At 42.9% G+C, this 22,906-nt stretch overlaps 1 protein-coding gene across 1 annotated transcript in view; it reads right to left on the bottom strand.

Moving 5' to 3' along the window:
* Positions 1-22,186, bottom strand: part of LRRC1 (leucine rich repeat containing 1) — a 125,861-nt gene extending 103,675 nt beyond the window's left edge. Inside the window, exon 1 of the mRNA XM_008576252.1 lies at positions 21,765-22,186. Within this exon, the coding sequence (XP_008574474.1) occupies positions 21,765-21,923 (159 nt within the window). The 5' untranslated portion in view covers positions 21,924-22,186. The remainder of the gene's footprint in view (positions 1-21,764) is intronic.
* Positions 22,187-22,906: the final 720 nt, after the last annotated feature.

Raw genomic sequence — 22,906 nt, 5'->3', positions numbered from 1 at the left:
CAAAAGCAGCAACGTGTCTGGGTCCTAGTTAAACCTGCTTATATCCTGGATACAGGAAGCATTTTGTTTTGAAAGCACCATGGGCCAAAACCAAAGAATTATTTTTCAGTGCTAGCATTAAAATCAAATAAAAATAAAACATTTTTTAAAAACTAGCCTGTCTTCCAGGAAGATTAAGATCATATTGGCCAGGATGAAAAATTTCACAGGGATGACTACCTGAAACAGGAGAAAGGAGAACTTACCTAAGTTTGTCCACTGAAAACTGGTGCCTTAATTTCCCCACAGGCACAACAAGCAAAGGCCAGATCTTACAGTTTGGAGAGTCCCTGGGCATTGGCAGGCCAAGATTATAAACAACTGTCACCACACTTCAATAACCTAAGAGGAGAGGATTGGACCTGAGCTAGGCCTCAGCACCTGCTCCTTGGGACAAGCTCAGCTGTGTGCACATGTATGTACATGTGCACATGTCTGTATGTGTGCTTGCATGAGTGTGTGCATGTGCACATGCAAGTAACTTGTGGAGGAAGAGGCCCTAAGGTAGAATAGAAAAGAGAACAAGAGAAAGGCAAATCTCAAGTAGTGGCCCATTAAGGGGCCCCTAGTACGCTCTGACTGGGAACTACATGCCACGCCATTTTAAACACCTGTGTTAAATTGAACAAAAGGGATCCCATCATCCAAGTGCCCCACATAGTACTAGAAAATGTGGAACATACCAAAAAAAAGTGTAAAAGGTGATCCTTACCCTTGGGGATAGTTATGAATGAGGGTACTTCAGAAGTTTGTAGTGTTTTTATACTCCAACAACAAACCAGCAGAAAAGGAAATCAAGAAAGCAAGCCCACTTACAATAGTTACCAAAAAAAAATAAAATAAAATACCTAGGAATAAATTTAACCAAGAAGGTGAAAGAACTCTACAAAAAGAACTACAAATCACTGCTGGAAGAAATTAAAGAGGACACAAAAAGATGGAAAGACATTCCATGTTCATGGATTGGAAGAATGAACACTGTGAAAATTTCCATACTACCCCAAGCGATCTACAGATTCTATGTGTTCCACATCAAAACACCAATGACATTGTTCATGGAAATTGAAAAAACAAACCTAACATACATTTAGAATAACAAAAGACCCCAAATAGCCAAAGTAATCCTGAGCAAAAATAATAATAATAATAAAGCCAGAGGCATTACACAACCTGACTTCAAATTATACTGCAAAGCTACAGTAACCAAAACAGCATGGAACTGGCATAGAAACAGACATACAGGCAAATGGAACAGAATACAGAACCCAGAAATCAGCCCACATACTTACAGCCAACTGATATTCAAAAAAGGCACCAAAAACATACATTGGGGAAAAGATTCCCTCTTCAATAAATGGTGCTGGGAAAGCTGGACATCCATATGTGGAAGAATGAAACTCAACCCATACCTCTCAACATATGCCAATATCAATTCAAAATGAATTAAAGACTTAAATATAAGACCTGAAACTATAAAAGTCCTAAAAGAAAACATAGGGAAAACACCTCAGGATGTAGGACTGGGCAAAGACTTTATGAATGTGACCTCAAAAGTACAAGCAACAAAAGAAAAATAAACAAATGAGATTACATCAAACTAAAAAGCTTCAAAAGAAACAACAGAGCAAAAAGACAAAAAATAAAAGAACAAACGAAAGAAGCAAAGCAAAAAGACAACCTATAGAATGGGAGAAAATATCCCCAAACTATGCATCCAAGAAGAGAATAATATCCAGAATATACAAGTAACTCAAACAATTTAACAAAAAAAAAAAAAAAAAAAGAAACCTGACTGAAAAATGGACAAAGGAGCTGAACAGGCATTTCTCAAAGATATACGAAGGGCCAAAAAAACATATGAAGAAATGCTCAAAATCACTCAGCATCAGGGAAATGCAAATCAAAATCACATTGAGATATCATCTTACCCCAGTTAGACTGACTATTATCAAAAAACAAGAGAATAACAAATGCTGGCAAGGATGCTGAGAAAGGGAAATCCTCCCACACTGTTGGTGGGACTTTAAATTAGTGCAGCCATTATGGAAAACAGTATGGAAGTTCAACAAACAACTACAGATAGAACTGCCATATGACTCAGCAATCCCACTGCTGGGTATATACCCAAAGGAATGGAAATCATCATGTTGAAAGGATACCTGCACTCCCATGTTTATCGCATCTCTATTTACAATAGCCAAAAGCTGGAACAAACCTAAATGTCCATCAACAACTGGATAAGGAAAATGTGGTATATATACTCAATGGAATACTACTCTGCCATAAAAAAAGAACAAAATCCTGCCATTCACAGCAACATGGATGAACTCAGAGAAAATTGTTAAGTAAAATAAGCCAGGCACAGAAAGAGAAATACCACATGTTCTCACTCATAAGTGAGAGTTAAAAAATAAATAAAAATAAAAAAGCAAGCAAGCAAGCAAGAAACAACAATCTCAATAATATATTGAACTTTCAAAGAGAACAGAACTGAGGTTACCAGATGTAGGAAAGGGGGAAGTTGATGGGGTGTTAGCAAGAAACTGGTAATGAGTCACAAAAACTGACTGCATTGTATAATGTTGAAAATACAAATTATCCTGATTTAAGCATCACATATTGCACACAGGTACTGATACTCAAAGCTGTACTCCACAGATAGGTACAATCAATTTACGTTTCAATAAAAAAAAAAGTTTGTGGAAAAATAGAATTGAAAGATAATACGAATCTTTCCATGAACTTTTTGAATGACCTTCATACTCCCTCCAACAAATATGTCAAAAATTCAGAATAGGGATGGGGACCCCTTACTTCCAATCACAGGTAACTAACATAATAACATGTGTCAAACAGAGCTGAGTGCTTCATGTATATTCACTGCACTCCTCACAATGCCCTTGATGGAATCATCATTCTCCCTTAAAGGATGAGAAAACTCAGAAATGGTAAGTAACTTTGCAAGATCATATAACCATTAGGGTGTGGAGGTAGGACATGAACCTAAGTCCATTCAACCCCAAATCCCACTACACCACTGTTTCCCATAGCGTGGCTTCAGGACAATTAGCATCAGTCTCCTGGGGTACTTGCTAAAACCACAGATTTCTGATCGCACCCACCACCCCCACCCCCAATGTAATGGATCAGAATCACTGGACTCCAGAATCCATATTTTTTAAAAGAACTCTCCACGAGCTTCTGAGAAAAACTATGTCAAGCCACTCTGGTGCCCCCACCAGTGACCAGCCAGAGAAAGGCAGCTTGGTTCTTTATTTAACAGATATACAAAAGGTCTGACAATGAGCATGATTTATACGCATGTGTTGGTCAACAATCATGCTGCCATACAGCCTTATGCACATCTTTCTTTAAAATCATCACTTAGGGAACCTGTAGCCCACTGGCTTCTCATCTAGAGCTTCCAGAGCTCAACAGGCCCAGAATGAAAGTAATGCAGGTTTCAAAGTTTATTTTAGAATTTCAAAGGCTAATAGAAATTGCACATTTATCTCCAAAAGACTACTAAATGTCTGTCTTTGGAAATGGAAAAATTTAGCTGTTAACCCCTTAATAAATATAACATGTCAGAAAGCAAATTTTTTAAAGCCATGCTGAAAATGTAAGGAATAAATGGCACCTGCTCCAACCAGGCTGCACTGTTCAAATAACTGTGTACCTCCTTGCTTGCAGCAACTTTGTGGACTCACTGCTGAGCAGAACAACAGACACTCGTCAGTACTTCATAGTCACTTGCCTAATGACACTTAATGGGAAAAGAGTGGGCTGGGGTTAAGTCCGGGTCTTTTTTATGCTATATACTAATTTGGTGGACCCAGCCAGTGGGGCCTTGAAATCTTTACACGTTGCTGGCCACAGTGTGCCTTGAGCAATTAGGCACTGGGGGTGCAAAACAGAGTGCACAGTCCCTGCCTTGAGTTGTCGGAGTTTAGTGATGGCATCAGACACCTGAGCAGATTGATCGTGGTGAGGCTTAGATTGTGGAGCTAGCAACAACGTCTTCCTGGAGGTAGCAGCAGCCTGTGCCCACTCAGGGGGCAAAGAGAGCAAAGTGTTGTTGGGGGCATGGGGTTTAAGGAGAGGGAGTCAAGAGATGAGGCAGGAGCCCCATCATGGGCGTCCTTGAAAGCCAGGTAATGGAGCGGGGCTTTTATTTTCTAGGTGAAATGTCTTGTCAGGTGTTAACTTAGAGAGCTCAACCTGACAGTAGCTTGTGGATGGATTTGAGGGAACCAAGACTGGAGTCAAGGGTAGTGTTTAGAAGGCATACAGGGACAGAATTTTGTGACTGACTTGATTTCAAATGGGGAATCTGATGGTTGGGGGAGCCAGGGTTAATAGTTGGATTTTCAGTTTGAGTGACTAGGTACTACCCTAAGAATTTGAGGAAAGAGGGGAAGGATGATCAAGCCTGGTGGCTTTAGTTTCAGCCATTCAGAATGAGATAGAGTAGTCTACTAGGCAAGGAAGGTGGAAGATGAGTGCAGGGTGCTTCTGGGATGGTGAAGGTGGAGGATAAAGAACTGGAGAGGGAGCTAATGGGGCATTGCTGGGGTTGGCATGAATTTTTGGTGGTGCCAGGTTTCATGTTTTTTTTTATTTTATTTTTTCTCTAGAGTGCTCAACTATACAGGCATAGGATAGAGAAGGGTGGATTGTTGGTGCCAGTTCCACCTACAGAATAGGGGGTGGCAGGATAAGAGGGTATGAGGCCATTGAAGATTCTGATGCAAAGGTATTTGGGATGCTCTTTAGGCTGGACAGAGAAAGGAGGGAGTTCCAGCCAGAGGTGCATGGTCGGAGAGAAAATGGAACAGCAACATAGTGGGAGTGAGGCCATGGGAGAGGTCATGGCCAGATGGAGGGATACTAGAGTTGAAGATACATGATAGGAAGCAGCTCTGGGTGAGGCCAGTATTCCAGGGTGTGACTCAGGACTGGATGGTGAGGAGCAGTGGGGTGTGGTGGTCACTGGCCTCAAGGAAGCTCAGGAGTTGCTGTACTTGCTTGTTGGGTGGATCAGCTCTATCAGGAGTCACAGAATCAAATACCTGTGGCAGGGCCAAGTGGGCACACTATAGGATGGGGAGGTCTAGCTGTAGACAAAACTGTGGCAAAACAAAGAGGGCATGCCCCACGTACAGGTGGGAACGTGTGCCTGCGGTTACTACCTCCTTTGGTGCTTCCCCGTGCTGCCCCACCCCCGCCCTTGGAAATCAATTTTTATATGAAGTCTCCTGATTTTTCAGTGTTCAACAATTAAAAATTTATAATCATTCAGCAGTTTGAAAAATGCACCGCAGGCTATATGAGTCAAGTGTATAGTTGGGTTTGGCTGTGAGGACTGCCTGTGGACACCGTCTGATCTGCAGACACCTTGACAGTTCCTAGGAGGAGAAGAGGGGAGGTGATGGTGACTTGGATCCCAGAGTCTTGGAGCTCCTTACCTTCTTGGTCATCCCATCTGGCTTGGAGCCCTTAAAGATAAAGGACTAATAAGTAGCAAATTAGTTTTCCAGTGGGAGCAAATAGGTAGTGATAGTAATCTGAAGCTTGTGGCTCAAGGGAAACTGCATGTTGCGATGAAACACTTGCCAGCTCCTGAATCCCTTGCATCCCTACTCCTTTCCCATACAGAGTGCCCCTCTTTGGCTCTCACAGTTTTTTTGATTTGTACTTCCTCTTTCACTTTTTCACAGCATTTTCTTTCCTATGCTTTTTTCTCTTCTCTTCTTTCTTCATTTACTTATCTCTGATTCATTTTCTTACATGGTTCAGCTCAAGTTAGCTGGCTAAAGTTACATGTAGGTCAAATACTTTTTGTATTGATTTAGTAAAATTTTATATTCTATTTTCTTAATTTTTAAACTCAGTGAATTAACTATGTGAATTGTGATTACTTAGTAGTGAAACTTGTTATTTTTAATGAGCAGATAAAATGGTACACATCCAAATGCATGTTTTATCCTTCATATTAATCACTTTGTGGGCTTTACTCTAATTTCAAAACACCTTTGAACCCCACATCACCTACATGTATTTTTACTTTTTGTAGATGTTTGCAAATCTTTGTCCCTTTGCAGGTACATTTGATGTTTGGGATAGACTAAGAGCTAAGTATGAAGAATAAGGGTTTGGGTCAAAGTGGTAAATATTGTAATTTTGTGTATTATCCCTGGCTCCCCCAACCATCAGATTCCCCATTTGAAATCAAGTCAGTCACAAAATTCTGTCCCTGAGAGTGCGGTGCTGATAACACCAAGGCCCCGGGTTCGGATCCCATATAGGGATGGCCAGTTCGCTCACTGGCTGAGTGTGGTGCTGACAACACCAAGTCAAGGGTTAAGATCCCCTTACCGGTCATCTTTTAAAAAAAAAAAAAAAAAAAAATTCTGTCCCTGTATTCCTTCTAAACACTACCCTTTCCTCCAGTCTTGGTTCCCTCAAATCCATCCACAAGCTACTGTCAGGTTGAGCTCTCTAAGTTAACACCTTGGATCCCTATATAGGGATGGCTGGTTGGCTCATTTGGGAGAGCGTGGTGCTGGCAGCACCAAGTCAAGGGTTAAGATCCCCTTACCGGTCATCTTTTAAAAAAAAAAAAAAAAAAAAAATTCTGTCCCTGTATTCCTTCTAAACACTACCCTTTCCTCCAGTCTTGGTTCCCTCAAATCCATCCACAAGCTACTGTCAGGTTGAGCTCTCTAAGTTAACACCTGACAAGACATTTCACCTAGAAAATAAAAGCCCCGCTCCATTACCTGGCTTTCAAGGACGCCCATGATGGGGCTCCTGCCTCATCTCTTGACTCCCTCTCCTTAAACCCCATGCCCCCAACAACACTTTGCTCTCTTTGCCCCCTGAGTGGGCACAGGCTGCTGCTACCTCCAGGAAGACATTGTTGCTAGCTCCACAATCTAAGCCTCACCACGATCAATCTGCTCAGGTGTCTGATGCCATCACTAAACTCCGACAACTCAAGGCAGGGACTGTGCACTCTGTTTTGCACCCCCAGTGCCTAATTGCTCAAGGCACACTGTGGCCAGCAACGTGTAAAGATTTCAAGGCCCCACCGGCTGGGTCCACCAAATTAGTATATAGCATAAAAAAGACCTGGACTTAACCCCAGCCCACTCTTTTCCCACTAAGTATCGTTAGGCAAGTGCTCAGCCTCATTTTTTCCATCTGTAAAATATGACTTTAAAAAAACCCTCCCACATATGGCTGACATGAGGACCAAACAAAATCTATTTAAGTGCTTGATTGTGCATTTGGAATACTGCAGTTAATAAAGAACTGCTATCAGTATTTTAAAAATTGTAACAGGTTTTATTCAACTCTTCCCAGAGCAGGGGTAGATTATCCAGTGTGGGGGAGCTCAGGCCCTGGGCTTCAAAAACACTTCCTACCTTTTGGCCATTTTACTCCTCATTAACGCTTCTACTAACAGGCAACAGGGAGAGGAACTATCCTTCTGTCAATATGACTAATGCTGTGTTATCTTTCTGTGCTACTGTTGACCCTCTGCCGGCAGGACCTACTAAGCCCCCACCACTCCTCCCTCTCAGGTGGACAGCAAACAGATATGAACACGCTGAGCTGGGGCTGGGCTGTGGCCACACAGAGTTCTTCCCAGAGATGGACCCCGACTCAGACTCAGACGGAGATGGCATCACCAGCCCCTTAGCATAACTAGCCACACCAAGGCACTGAGAGGGAGTGGTTAGCATAATGAGAAGGCGGAAATATCTGAAGGCTTATGTATCTAGACTAGTCCACAAAACACAATATATTTTTTTAATGCAACAGACTTTTTTTGAGCATTTCTTGTGATTAAGGTACTGAAATTCCCAATGCCTGGGAAGAGACACATAAAGTAAGTCCCTGATGACAAACTAATAGGAGACAAACAGATGCACAGCTAAGTCTGACCCTGATAAACATCATGAGAGAAGTGAGCCTCAGGTGCCTGGGGGAACACAGAGATGTGGACAGACTGCACACTTGGGAGGGCTTCACAGAGAAGGTGGCATCTGCATTGGAGAAGAGTATCCCAAGCAGGGCAGACAGCACCAACAAAGGCAAAGAGGCCTCCAAAACTAAGACTACTGAGTCAAAGAAATTTAACAAGTTAGAAAATAAGTGTATCGGGCACTTTAATTTTTATAATAACCTATTTAGTTATGTTTTCATCCTTTTACAAAATTTCTCTCACACACAGTGAAAATAAAATCGAGGGAAAATGTCTGCATGTACAAACTTTTATTTTTCTTAAAGAATACTTTGAAACAGAACTCATCCCTGCTAAAGATTTTTCCTGAGCAGATGGTCCCTATGTTTTTGGCAGAAGACATAGGGTTAAACGAGAGACATAACTATCTACTACTCGCTGATGGGAAAGAAAGGTGTCTGCAAGAACCAAGCAGGCTCTCATGTCTGTCTGTCTTCCTTGCCTCTTGCAGAAGACACTGCAGAGGGCCACCCCACACCCACTCCCTTGTTCCTATTCCTTGCCTACCTGCCTGCCACTACAGAGGAAGGGGGGGGAAAAAAAGCCAGACACAGTCATTCTCAAGCTCTCTTATCATTAGGGCTGGCCCTGTGGCCCTGTGATTCTATCTATGCCTTTCCTTTCTGCTTGGGATGTGACCAAGCAAGAGCAGCTGTAGCAGGAGAGAAAGGGCCTAACAAGTCACTGAGAAGTCCCACCAGTGCCCAGCACTACCGATCTGCTATACCAACCCTAAAACATCTACCACTAGGCTTCCTGATATGTGAGATTACAATATGCTTCTTTCACTGATGGCATTTTAGGTTGAGATTTTGCTATTTGCAGGCCAGAGTACTCCAAATAAACTCCTGTTTCTCCGGACTGAACTCTCTAACAAGGGAAAACTACCAGTGAACTGAAACCACAGAAGTTACTTAACACTTCTCTTGGACCTGATTTACCTTGGACCTAAACCTGAAAATTACAATAAAACATTTTAGAATATATACAATTTTTTAAAGACTATATAATGTACATATCACAAGTAAATATCCTCTACTATTTTACCTTACAAAAACATCTTTACACACATTTTATTTTTAAACAGTAGGCTACTAAGGAGGGTGGGGATGGGGTAAGGTTGAAGATTAGGGGTCTAATTAGCTTCACTCCCGGCCCCTATGTAACTTCAGTGCATCACTTACAGAGTGATGTGGAGCACAGCATCTTCCCTTCCCTCTGCTTGCCATTTTAGAATGAAATTATCAAAAACCAAGGTATGCGGTATTGGCCAGCCCGCCCTCACCAAAAAAAAAAAAAAAATCAAGGTATGTGAATAACTCTAACATGCTATTAGATAATGGGGGTCTATTGTAATATGCATATTTTCTATTAACCTAATCTTATTAACATCCATTTGTATAGCGGTACTGAAGGATACCTCCAGAATGTACATTAGAATCTCTTTATAATACTGACCTTTACAGTCAAGACTAAAAACTGCTTCAAGCTAATCACTTGATATCACACTTTGAGAACAGGGACAAACAGTATAATTACTGAATAACAAACAGGGGGTACTGCTATGATAAAACCAGTGTTCGTGATGTTCTAAAGATTCCTATTGCTTTCCCAAACATATGTGCTTTTATTCTAAGAATGTGTAAGGATTTAACTGTAAGTTACCTTCCTGAAAGTAAGAAATCCAGCACAAAAGAATGGTTCCACTAATCTTTCAAAGATGGTGCTTGAATGAGAACATTAATATCTGGTGGCCTGATTCTTAAAATGATATTTCATTTCAGTGCTTTTTTCCTTAATGATGCAAAAATAATCCAGGGATCATGGGCATCTCTGTTTCCCTTCACAGAACAAATTAATTCTTGGCTCTTTGGTGCAGACAACACCATCTGCCCATGTTTGACCTCAAGGAAGGTTTGACCTCAAGGATTTGACCAGAATGCATCAGCTCAAATCCCAGCCCTACTACTTAGTAGCTGTGTGGCTTTGGAAAGTCATTTAACATCTCTGTGCCCCAGTGGCCTCATCTGTAAAATAAAGCTGTTTATGTAGAATGAGGCTATGGTTGTTGTGAGGATTAAATCAGTTAAACATGGAAAGTGGTTAGAACAGAAAGTGTTAGAACAGTGGTTTATGTTGCTCAAAAACTCTTCACTATCTTTATTATAATTTTCATTACTCAGGCTTCTTCTAAATTCTAAGTCTCATAAAAACTTCTACCACAACCCAACTCAAGTACTTAACAGTCCTATACTGCTATATTCCCTTTTCCAGTCCTCCCTAAATCAGTAAATGGTTCTGCCAAACCCACCCCCCCTCAGTTGATAAAATCTGCAACCTGCAGATTTTTACCCCCAAGATATGAGGGTACTTCAAAAAGTTCATGGAAAGATTCATATTATCTTTTAATTCCATTTTCCATGAACTCGTTGAAGTGCCCCTGTATATCTCACTACTTACTGCTATCACCCTAGTCCGAGTCACCATCCTTCTCTGGGACCTTTCAGCAAAAGCCTCTTCTCCCAGTCTCCCTGGTGCTTCTCTTCTTCCCTACAGTCTAATCTCTAACTAGCAAGCAGAGTGAACTCTCTAACATAAATCAGGTATCTTATGGTTTTATGATCTGCCATACTTCAACTAACAAAAAACCATCCAAACTCCTTACCAGGGTCTTCAAGCCCTGACAGTGCCTTCACCTCGATGTCCTACTGCCCTCCCTCATCATGCCAAGTACTCTAGCCACACTGGCCTTCTTTCTGCCCACAAACTTGCCCAACTCATCCCAAGCCTTTGCAGGAACCTCTGCCATGTTCACATGGCTGCCTCACTCTCATTGATGCAAATATCACCTCCTTGGAAAGTCCTTCTCAGGCTTAAATAGAAACTTCTGCCACAGCATTTCCCTATTTTGTTTCCTTTATTTCCTTTATCACTATCTGAAATTCTCATTTGCTTACAGTTTACTGTCTATCTCTCTTACCTAGAATGGAAGGTCCATAAGGACAAGAGATCATATCTGCCTTTCTAAATAGAATAATGCCGGAAGCACAGCCAGCACTCAATAACGTGTGGAATGAATGAGGGAAGGAGGAAGGAAGACCTGCCAGGATCCAGCAGAAACCTATTCCTGTCCCCATTACTGAATTGTGCTGCCTCTTCAGTCTGACACCAACATCCTATCAAAGAAGCCAGCTATTCAGCAGGGGAGTAGAGAACTGTAGCCTTTGATCCTAACATACTCCTTGCAAAGACACCTCAGTCTGACACTGACTCCTAGACATTCTTAATGGTCAGAACCTAAACTCAGTTTCCCAAAACACAGTCTCTTAGGTACTCAAGTCAACCCAAAGGGAAGTTTCAAACAACTGCCTCTGAATTGCTTGAGTTCATTTAATAAGAACACAAACACTCCCGGCTAAATTGCCCATTTCACCTCACTTCTAAAAGCTGGAAAAATACAACTGACATAGGAGGAAAAAATTCAGTGTTCAAAGTGAAAAAGACAGAGAGACAAGAGGGAGTGAGTGGGAGGGAGACGGAGGGAGAGAGGTAGAGTGAATGAGAGCGAGAGAGCGAGAGAGAGAGAGAGAGAGTTCTCTCAAAGAAATCTGCTGATCTTTTTCCCTTAATTGGTTCTGGGAATCAACAACTGACCACAAGAGGGTAAGTGTTTGGAACAGCTTCTCCTTATTATCAAATCCTTGATTATAGTGATTAAGCCTAGACTTGTGGTTCTACTCAACCTCTCTAAGCAACCTTGTGGAGCATGTGCACAAATGTGGCTCCACTCTCCTAAGGTTCACACTGGGGCAGTAAGTCATAAAACCAGCATCCGAGAAGGTCAGAACTCAAAGAGGCCTTGGACATCACTCATACCCTTCCTTCATCTCTCAGATAAGGAAACTGAAGCTCAAGAAGAGTATGTGATCTGTCATACATACAAGGACTGCAGACAGTCCAGCTTTTTTTTTGTTTGTTTAATCTTCAAGCTCTAACATATAGATCTGGTCCAAAGCCGTTTCTAAATCCACTCCCCAAAAAGGGCTGAAAAGTGCCCCCAAGAATGCTATTCAAATATGTGTGCAATGTCTGCTCTGGGCCAAACACCCTATTAGGCAGCAGAAACACAAAGAAGGAAAGGTGTATAGCTTTAAGGAACTCACTTTGGAGGGGGGCAAAGATAACTGCAAAGAGGCAAGAGTAATGTTGGAGGTGTCCCCAGAGACCACAGCAAAGGGAAGGGACTCCCAGCTTCACCAGAGGAATGCTATCTCCTGAGCTCTGTCCAGTGGGATGAGGGGCAGTGAGCCAGGCAAAGAAGTGGGGAAGAGTACATCACTGGAGACAGAATCACAAAAACAAAGACCTACAGGCAGCTAACTGTTGCTGAAATACAAGGTTCAAGTTGGAAAGAGAAGGGAAATGAGGTGGAAAAGGTAGGCAGAGAAAAAGAGTGTGGCCAGACAGTATCCTGCAGGTGTGGGGAAGCCACTGCAGCAGGCGATCACTCAGCACATTCATGTCTCTGAAAGATCACTTGGACCAAGTACTGAGAAAGGACTTGAAGGAAGCAAGAATGAAGGAGTTTGGGCCTCTGCCACAAAATAGTCAATATTGATAACAACAATGATCGAATTGTATTGGGCACTTTTTTGGCCCTCTGCCATGAAACAGTCAATATTGATAATATTAATGATCAAATTGTATTGGGCACTTTCTATCTGCCAGACACTGTTCTCAGCACTGTATACATATTAACATATTTAATCTTCACACAACTTCATGAGATAGGAACTATTTATTATTTTTTTTTTTTTTTTTTTTTTTTTTTACAAATTAGCAAATTGAGACGGTCAAGGCTAAGTTACTTACCAATGTGTCACAACTAAGAGGACAATCTCCTGAACACCACACATATTTTCTCCTCAAGTAAGAGATTCAGACCTTCAGTAAAAAAGGACAGAAGGAGGGGCTGACTCTGTAGTCATCACACCAAGTTAATGCCCAAGCTTTGTGTCCCCAAACATCCTGCTTTTCAACAGCTCAAATGCAATAAGCCTCCTTCAAGGGCCCACAGCAACTCTTGGTTTGCACATGCATGTGGCACTTAGCTACATGAGGACTTCCAGGATGCTAAATTTCTCTCTACAGCTGAAGACTGCAGATTACTTGAAGGCAAGAATTAGATATTAGTCTTCCAAAAACCTGACACAAATCTTTGATCAACTGACTAAAGCCTACCTGAGGGGTATTCCAGGCATATGGGAAAAAAATGCAGTCAAGAATAAAGAGAGCAGAGATGACAGAGCCAGCCTGTAGGCCTATTTTTTCAGCCCACACACAGATCACAGAATATGGACTCAAGGGATTTGCAGCCCAAATCTTCATCCTCCTTTGACACATCACTTTACCTCTCTAGACTTTGCTTCCTTAGCTACAAATTGAATAGATTTCTACAATCTCTAAGCCTCCATCTAACTCTGATTTGAAAAAAAAAAATCTTTGACAATCTAGCATTATCTATTAAAATTATTAAAGTGCAATACCCTTTCACCCAGCAATTATGTTTCTTGAAATTTACCTTAAAGAAATATTTGCATAGGTGTACAAAGTAATACAAACAAGAATATTTAATCCAGCATAGCTCATTATTGCAAAGAATTAGAAGCAATTTAAATATACAGCAATAGGAGAATAGTTAAATACATGATAGTGGTATATCCAACACAACAGAATACTACAGCACTAGCATCAGTGCTATAATACATCTATACAAACCTATATGGAAGATGTCCAAGATACAGTGTAACATAAAAAGAGAAAGCAGCAAGGCAATCTAGAGAGGAGTCCTCTTTTTGTATTACCAATAGTAAATATACGGCAATGAATAAAAAGAAAAAAAAATCTGTAAGAATACGTTCTTAAAAAAGAGTGGATTTTAAATGTTATCACCACAAAGAAATGGTAAGTATGTGAGGTATGAATATGTTAATTAGCCTGATTTGATCATTCCACAATGTATATATGTATCAAAAAATCACACTGTACCCCATAAATACATACAATTATTTTCAATTAAAAATAATTTTTTAAAAAATAAAATAAAATTGTTAATGACTGGTATCATTTTGAGGGAATCAAGGGAAATGTCTTTTTTCTTTTTTGTTCTTTGAATTCTTTTGAGCATCCAACATATATTACTCCTACTATCAGATATAAGAAAGGCAACACCACGGCCCAAGGTCAGGCCATTTGCACTAATAGCATGGGCCTCAGAGGTATTTATTTAGCATCTTCCAAATCAAGTCAAGCAGTCAGAACCCACATCACACCCTGAGAGGTCTGAAAGCCTCTCTCTGGCCCTTACAACTGTTCATCTGTCTCAGGCCCCTAGTTCTCACCACAAGCCAACAGACAGCCCCTCCTTTTCTTTTCCCAAGAAGTGGGTATGGACTGTGGAAAGAAAGGTGGAACAGTGGTCAGGATAGACACAGTCCTCCCCATTTGGCCACACAATCAAGGAATCAGTTAAGGACACACTGTAATTAGGTGTAGCAACTCCTCCTGCCCACCACATGACAAATCCATTCCTTGGTGTTCTTAGAAACAAACATAATAAGAACCAAATTACTTTCAACTGAGCTAAATTCCCTGGAATCTAGAAGTTATAGTATAGATAAGGAAACTCTTCAAAATAATGAAGGGGGTGGAATTTAAATATTACATCTTATTTCTAGGAATATTTTACACTACACACACACACACACACACACACACACACACACACAGTTATATCTTCTAAAATACCAAAAGCAACAGCAAATTACCATTCCTGTCCACTAAATAACACCCAAGAGAAAGTTAATGTATATCCAGAAGTTTCTTCTATGCATTCACCAGGATCTGGCCCATGATCTCATTACCCCTCATAACTATCTTATGAAGTAGAAGACAAAACGTTTCTAGCCCTGTGTTCTAGGTAGTGTCCTAAGATAGGCTAACTCTCCCTAGACTTCTTTGAGTACAGTGAGAAGCCTGCAGCACTTACTGGGTCCTCACCGAAAAGAACGCACCAAATTCTCTAAGTATTAGTCTTTTAAAGCATTAGCAGGGGATGATGAAACTAAAGTTTGTGGTATGGTACACAGGTGAGTATACAGTCATGGTACTCAGAAAAATAGAACCCACATGGTTACCAGTATCACCATGGTTGCATTTTTATAAACTTGATCACATTTATCTGAACAAAACTAAAAACAGACAAACTCTTCCCAACCATAACGCATCTGGCTGTCCATCTTTCTCCTAAACCAATGCCTACATACAAAACTTGCCATGTTTTAGGGAGCAATTAACAAGTAGAACACAGGGACACCTCACAGTCATGCAAAATACGTCCACAGAAAAGAGCAAAACGCTTTGTACTTGGTGTCCCACAAGTATGAAGTGTCTCAGATGGGTCAGCACAACACAGAAGGTGGTATAGTAGGAAGAGCACTGGACAGGAAGCTCCCAGTGTTAAACCTCTGATGAAGCCATCTCTCCGTTCATCCCACAGGAACTCTACCATTCCCTCTGGCCCAGACCACTGCATTGGGCTCCTGACTAGTCTCCCCAACTCGATCCTCTCCTCTGCCCCAGAATTACCTTCTAAAACAAAGATCTAGCTGTACGCACCTCTGCTTAGACACCTTCCACCAGCATCCTCTGCCTACAGGACAGAATTCATCTCCTTGGCAAAACCAACAAGGCCCCTTTATGACCCGGCCCCAGGCCACTACCACTCAAAGGCCCTTCAATCTCCCCACCTAGAAATGGCTGATTTAGGCAACGATGAGATGCTTTTTCTCTCCTTCCAGTCTAGTTTGAAATTGCTACCTCTAAAGCTTTCCCTCACCTCCCTGGAGAGTGTAAGACTCCCCAGAGCTGTCACAGCATTCTGCAGAGGCTCCCTCCCAAGACCCTCACATGGCCAGGCTTCCTCACTCCCAGGTGGCCGGTACAGCACAGTGGCAAATGCACACATGGGGCGCGAGTCAAATGCTCATGCCAGAACTAATCTGGACCTGTTAATCTGTTTAAGTCTCTTAAAAAAGCCTCTTAAGAAACTTTGTTAAATAAGTCTGTTTCTGCATTTGCAAAACTGAAATTACAATGGCTAAAGTGGGTTGTTATTCAGTTTAAGAGAAGCGATTTATACAGAGCACTTAATAAAATGTTTGAAGCTCAGTAAAATCTCAATAAATGGTGGCTATTATAATTATTAATATGTCACAGATACTCACTAGATGTTTCTCAGAGTCAAAGAGACTCTAATGTCCACTAACCCATAGCAAATTACAACCTCTCTAGGTCTCAGTTTTCTCACCTCTAACTGTAGGGAGTGAGGACAGGTATATTGTGCATGGGGAGAGGTGGGGGGAGGGTGAAGGTGGGATTGGACCAACACAGAAAACAAGTAAAACAATTAAGTGTTAAACCGTGTAATAACAACAGGATATCTGAGGAATGAGAACTGTTTCCCTACCTTGAGAAATGCGTGAATCAGCACTATACAGGGAAAATACTCCCTTGGACCGCCTTTCACCTAAGCATTGAGTTAAATTATTATAATGTTATTTAAGTATGTCCAAGCATAAAACTACCTAGTTTTCTTCCCTATGCTTTAGATCTTATAAAACAATTTAAAAATCTGATAAAAATCAATAAAAGAAAACTCTACCTTAATTTAACATCACAAATAACAATGATGCAATTTTGCAGACACTGAATGGCTGCTCACAATGTATTTAACACAATACAAACAAGGCACAAGTTCCTTGCATTCTGCAAGCCTACACCACCATGGGCTCTGTAACCCCTTCAGGTACCTCTTGCTTTTCTCTAATAAGCTGACATGAAGCCTTTGTTCATACAACTAACTACCAGCCATTATCTGACCCTAGCACATCATTTCTGTAATAAGTCCACATCTGTTTTTCTCCCATTAGCTAGAGACAGTTAAAGAAGTGCTCAATCCAACATAGGCAAGAAAATCTTATGACACAACTCACTTATAAGGTCATCTAAATATTACAGAATCTGTGATTTTTTTAAATTATTTTTTAAAAGAACATTAAAAAAATAACTTACAAACTCCCAGGAAAATGTCTTCAAACTTCACTTTAAGAAACATTGTTTTATAAATAAAAGGTATTGCCACAATATCCAGAAAGGTCTTAAACATCTCAGATCTAACTGTGTTGACACTTCTAAGTGCTTTACACACATTAACTCTTTAATCCCCAGAATAACCCTATAAGATGGGTACTACTCTAACACCCGGGGAAACTGAGGCTTGAAGAGAGTATCCAAGTGATGGAGCAGCATCTTGAATATCTGAATCCAACATGTCTGCTCTCTGTCTCTTAAAGACAAGCCCTAAAGAGCCTCAACAGAAGACAACCAGCAACAGACAACAGGAATCGAGGGAAAACCAACAAGGTGGGAGCACGAGACAGAGGAAAGATGGCATTTTGAAGGAAAAAATGACAGGACTTAATGACGAGATAGAGGAAGGGGAGAAGGAAGGATCAAAGATGACTCCATGGACCTCTGAGACAAAAAGAGTGGCTGTCTCACTCCTCAGAAATGAACTGCTGGGAAGGAAGCCAGTTCGAAAGACAAGGTCTAAATTGAAACATGGTTGGTTTAAGGCAAAAGGGATTTGTTCCAAGTGGGGCTGGATATCCCCTTAACAGATCACAGCTGGAGATGTTGAACTTGAAGTCATATTCACAGAAAATATGTTTACAGTGCATAAAAAATATCTGAAAGTTAAGGCGGTCAAAGGTGTCCAGCACAAAAGAGATGGACAACAAAGACTAGCAAGACTTTGTGTCATCACTGGTTTCAACAGTTTGGTACACAAAAGTCAGACCATGGGAAGTGGGTAGTGATGATTAAAAAACAGCGTCAGCCTATTCACAACAATACATGGGAGGACTCATTCATACAACAAATATCTGAGTGCCCACTATTTACAAGATACATCCTAGGCTCAGCCATGAACATCCCCGCCCTCATGAAGCTTATGTTCTAGTTGAGGAGACAAACAAAGAACAAGTAAGCAAGTATACAGTCTGGAGTTAGGTGGTTATAAGTGCTCTAAGAGCTGGGAAAAAAATAAAGCCAGATATAAACAAGAATGATAGGAGGGGGCAGGTATTTGAGATAATGTCATCTGGCAATCAACAAAAGATCAACTGAACTCTAAGAGGGGAGACAAGATGAAACTCAATTCTTTAAGCTGTGAAGGCTGAGCACATTCGTTCAAAATATTTGCTGCCTACTACACTAAGCCCTGTACTGGTGCTAGAGAGATCACAGTAAAACACACATAGCCAATGGCATCTGAAACACTGAGGAAGCGCAGAGGAGAAGCCAAGGATATTGCAGGGCACGCAAGACAAAATATCTTCACCACATGGATGATCTTTATTTCTGAAGTTGCTTCCAACTTGAATATTCTCATTATAATAGAGAAGGACAGACACAGCAGCGTGATATGCTTAAGGGAAGACAAAAAGGCAGAAGAGGAAGATTTTTAAAAGACTCATTCTTGTAACATTCATTAAACAAATAACTGTTTATTGAACAAGACCTGCTGGTTGCCATAAAGGTCAGGCTCTGCACTCACAGGACTGAGCAAAAACAAGCAGGCACTTCAAGAAAGTTAAAGTGAGGTTGTCTCTGTTAGTACAGTTATCATATCCCAAAAAGATCTGCAAAGAGAGGGATAGGGAGTTGGGGGAGGAGTAGGTGAAGGGAAAGGGATAGTAAGCCTATCACCCAACTGGGGCCAAGTTAAAGACGAGGGTTTGGAAGACTTCTCTGCAGAATGGTGCAGCATTGAGAGGCCATCACAAGGGTGAAGTTCCACTGAGGATGGGGGTACAGGTTCAGCAAAAGGTTAGTGGATTAGGTAACCATCGAGTCCACAGCTGATGTGGAGTTTGATTAACCGTGGTGCCCTTTCCACCTCGCACTCACCACATCTGTATTAAAGTCATCTGCCTCTTCACAAAGCTGGGAACAACTCAGAGGAATCATTCCGCCTTTAATCTCCATATTCCCATTAACTTGCAAATAATGGAGGCTCAATAAATGTTTAACTGAGGCCAAGTTTTAATGACATGAATAAAATAGGAGGGACTAAATAACTAAGGGTTGGATGGGTGTGAGAAATGGAACAGGACAAGCTCCTGTTAGGTGTCCAAAGTGGCTGTAGATTTGTGTAGTGGCTGACCCCGAATGAAAAGGTGTGACCAGCAACTGCATCTATCCAGCTGGATAGCCCTGAGAAGGTCACTTCAATTCTGAGTCTCAATTTGGAAGATGAGGACGTTAGAGCAAATCAGAGAGGTTGCAAGCCTTTCAGTAGAGAGAATGTGTTTGTCATCATCTGAAGCCTAAAGAGAGAATGTATTTTTGCTATTGGAGTAAGGGGTACGGCATTCTCCTTTGGCTCTGTTTTAAACAAATTATAAAAGAGAGAACATACAGCTGGTATGGCCGCCACAATAAGGACCTTTGAGGTTTGTCAGCAGGTAATATGGTAAGGAAATAGGGGAAGGGGACAGGGATAGCCATGATGAGTTACACAGATCTCAGAGATGAAACAACACATAGCCCATGGAAAGAAAGTGAATGGAACAGACATCTGTGATTTCAAGATGGTTGTGTCTGGGTGTGTCATGTACACACTCAGGCACCATCAGGGAAAAATAGATTTTACACAACCTAAAAACTTTAATAATAATTTAAGAGGTGTGAGAGCAATAATTACCCACAAGCAAGATTACCTCTAGCCTTTGAAAAGCTTGTTTATTTACTGTATTTACACAGTACCATCAGACTGCATTTTGAGTTTCTGAGAAGTTTCCATTTAGAATCAGTAGAAATACCTAATACTTCTAAAACCCATAATATCCCACGCCAAGCTGAATTCCCCAACATTTCAGGAAAACCCACAAACTCTGTAGAAGGGAGTGAAAAGCCAATCTAGTCAAAGGAAACCTTCCAGTTCTACAAAAGAAAACAAACAAATACCACTAACAGCGCTGAAACATTTCTAGTTGAATAACTTTTCTCACCCAATCTTTAATAACTTCATTCTGAAGCCCTTGAAAAGTATAAAATTGCATATTCTATATTTCTGGTGATATCGATGCCTAAAATTATACAATTTACAGCAGTGAGTGAGCTTACAACTGTTAAATCAAATTTAAGGAAGCTAAAAGCCAAACAAAACCATGTTTGAAAATGCCTTAAAAATAATAAATGCCGAGGGAACTGTACAGCTTTTCTGCTTCTAAGCTAAATAAAGCTTGGGGGGCTTTGCAAAGATCCTGGTGAGGATAATCTCTGTGATTACACAGAGCAAACCACCCAATCAATTCCACAACAACCAAGGAAAGTTAATCCAAGAAAAATAATAACACTTGAAATGTTGAGAAAACCACAGTTCTGATTTTTAAAACACTCTGTCAGCGCTGGAAAACTTATCAAGTCATTCTAACAAGCCAGAACATTTGAAGAGTGTTTCTGTGATAATGACTTGGCTTGCATTAAATAAAGGATAAGCAAAAAATATTTGAGCTCCGACGCTCAGGCCTTCAAGTCCTCTCCCTGATTCCCAGCAGTCTCCCTACTTCCTGCACACCTTTGGATTATTACACACTGACTTCCTGCACACACCTGAGTTTGGGATACCTTTAAGGGTTACTCCAACTAAATTCCCAAGGCAAGCTCGAAGGTTAGAAGATCGCAGTCCCCCGACCCTCCATTAAAGCACAATTGGCATACGTCGCTTGACAAGTTCGGCCGCAGCATCGGCGTGATTAATTTACGTAAACAACTCTGAAGAGGTAACGCATCCCTGCAAAGACACAAGTCAGCAGGCTGAATGTGGCCCGCGGCAGAGCCTCTGCTGACGTCCATCGCGGCTCCTACCAAGCAACAGGTCCACGCAGGAAGGGTCCGAGTGGCGGGCATCTGGGAACCCGCCCCGGCTCCCCACGACCCGCTTCGCCCTGCTCTCCACCTCGCGGCCGCCCCCAGGGCCACGGCAGGCCAGCCACGCTACAGCTTTTCCCAGCACAGCCCACCTGCGATAAGGCCAGGAGCACATTCCTCCCAAGATGCCGAGATAGTGCGGTCACTTGCACACTACCCAGGTCCCAAAGTCCTCCGGGACCTGCCTTGGCCAACGGGGAGACACGCCTCAGCTAGTGGTCGAGGAACGCTGGGCGAAAGGAACGGCCCCGGGGGCGGGATGCGGCGCTCGGTAGCCTCCAGCTGGGAACGGCCCGAGCCACCTGGCTCCTCACCTGCCCGGGCACAAGTGCCAAGTGTTAATACCTAAACATGAACCTACGCTACTTATTAGCTCAGAACGTTTCTCCAATCGTACAAGCTCTAGTGACTACCTGAAAAACATCAAGTCGCTTTGTATAAAATGAAAAAACTTTTATTGGAAAGGGACGGGGGTAGAGAGAGGCAAGGGGAGAGAGCAGCAGGTGAACGCAGGAAGAGGTGGTTCCTGCCGGATCTGCCGGCTGGCCGCGGTCTGGAGGTAGAAGAGGGGACAAGAGGGAAGGGGCAGAGAGAGGAGTGGGCGAGGGCCGGGGCGCAGGTGAGGCCGGACACTTACCTCAGGCAGCTCGCGGAGCTGGTTGGCGTCCAGCAGAAGCTCCTCCAGGCTACGGGCATAGCGGTAGATCTCCTCGGGAACGTAGACCAGCGAGCAGTGGCGCTTATCGATGATCTCCACATGACGGTTGCACCGCCACAGGGGGATGCAGTGGAACATCGCCGCCGCCGGAGCCGGGTCCCGAGCCGCGGAGACCCGGGCTCCGAGCCCGCTGTGCCTGGCGGCTCCGCTCCGCCAGCTGCCCGCCCCGCGCTCGTTGTTGGCTCCGATCTCGCTCGGCTCCTCGCGCCGGGCTTCGCGGTCCGAAACGTCCAAAGGAACCTCGGGCGGGAGCCCCTGCCGCGTCCCAGCGCCCCCGCCCGCCAGCCGGTGTGTCCCCTCCCACCCTCCAGTCGCCGCCGCCGTCGTCGCTGCCCCGCGGAGCTTCCTACTCGCTGCCGCCGCACACACTGAGCATGCGCGCCAGTGAGCGCGCGCCGAGGGCGTTTCCCGGCTCGTGGGATTCTCCGCTCCGGGTTTTCCTGGCGGCCTGGGTAGGGAGAGGGTCGAGAAACCTGGGGGATGGCTGCTCACTGTCCCCCAACTCTGGCTGGGACGGGGGAGAGTCGAGCCCACTGAAGAAGGCAAACTCTGAAGGGGTTTAAGACAAAGATGAGGCAGGCGAGAAGCGGCCGGAGGGGAGCAGAACAAACTTTGATTTTTAGTTTTACTTAACTCGTTTTCCACTCCTTGCTCCCCTTCCCCAAAACAACTTTCTCTTCCGGGGTCAGGCAGGACCGCCCCGAAGCGTACCTTGTGCGCCGTGGGCGCCGCGAGCGACCAGATTTGGTGCGGTTTTGAGGGGTCTCCACCGCCTTCGCTGCTGCTTCATTGGCCATTTGTGTGCTCGCTGCTCGCAGCAGTCCCAGAAATGTGAGCAGGTCGCCCCCGGCCCCTGCAGCGCCCTCTGACCCCTGGGCACCGCCTGCAGGCTTTGTAACCTGGGAGCACATCTTCAGTAACCATTGTTCATATACATAGTAATAGGACATCCCCTCCCCGTACCACCAAAAGCCTAGGAATCTGAGAGTCCGAGAATCTCACAGATGTTTTGCGGAAACGAGCTGGCAAAGGTGAGTTTCGGAGCCGGTTCCAGCACGGCC

This window comes from Galeopterus variegatus, unplaced genomic scaffold (genome assembly GCF_000696425.1).
Source record: "Galeopterus variegatus unplaced genomic scaffold, G_variegatus-3.0.2 Scaffold1317, whole genome shotgun sequence".
Lineage (NCBI taxonomy): Eukaryota > Metazoa > Chordata > Mammalia > Dermoptera > Cynocephalidae > Galeopterus > Galeopterus variegatus.
This window is presented reverse-complemented; position numbering and strand designations above follow the sequence as displayed.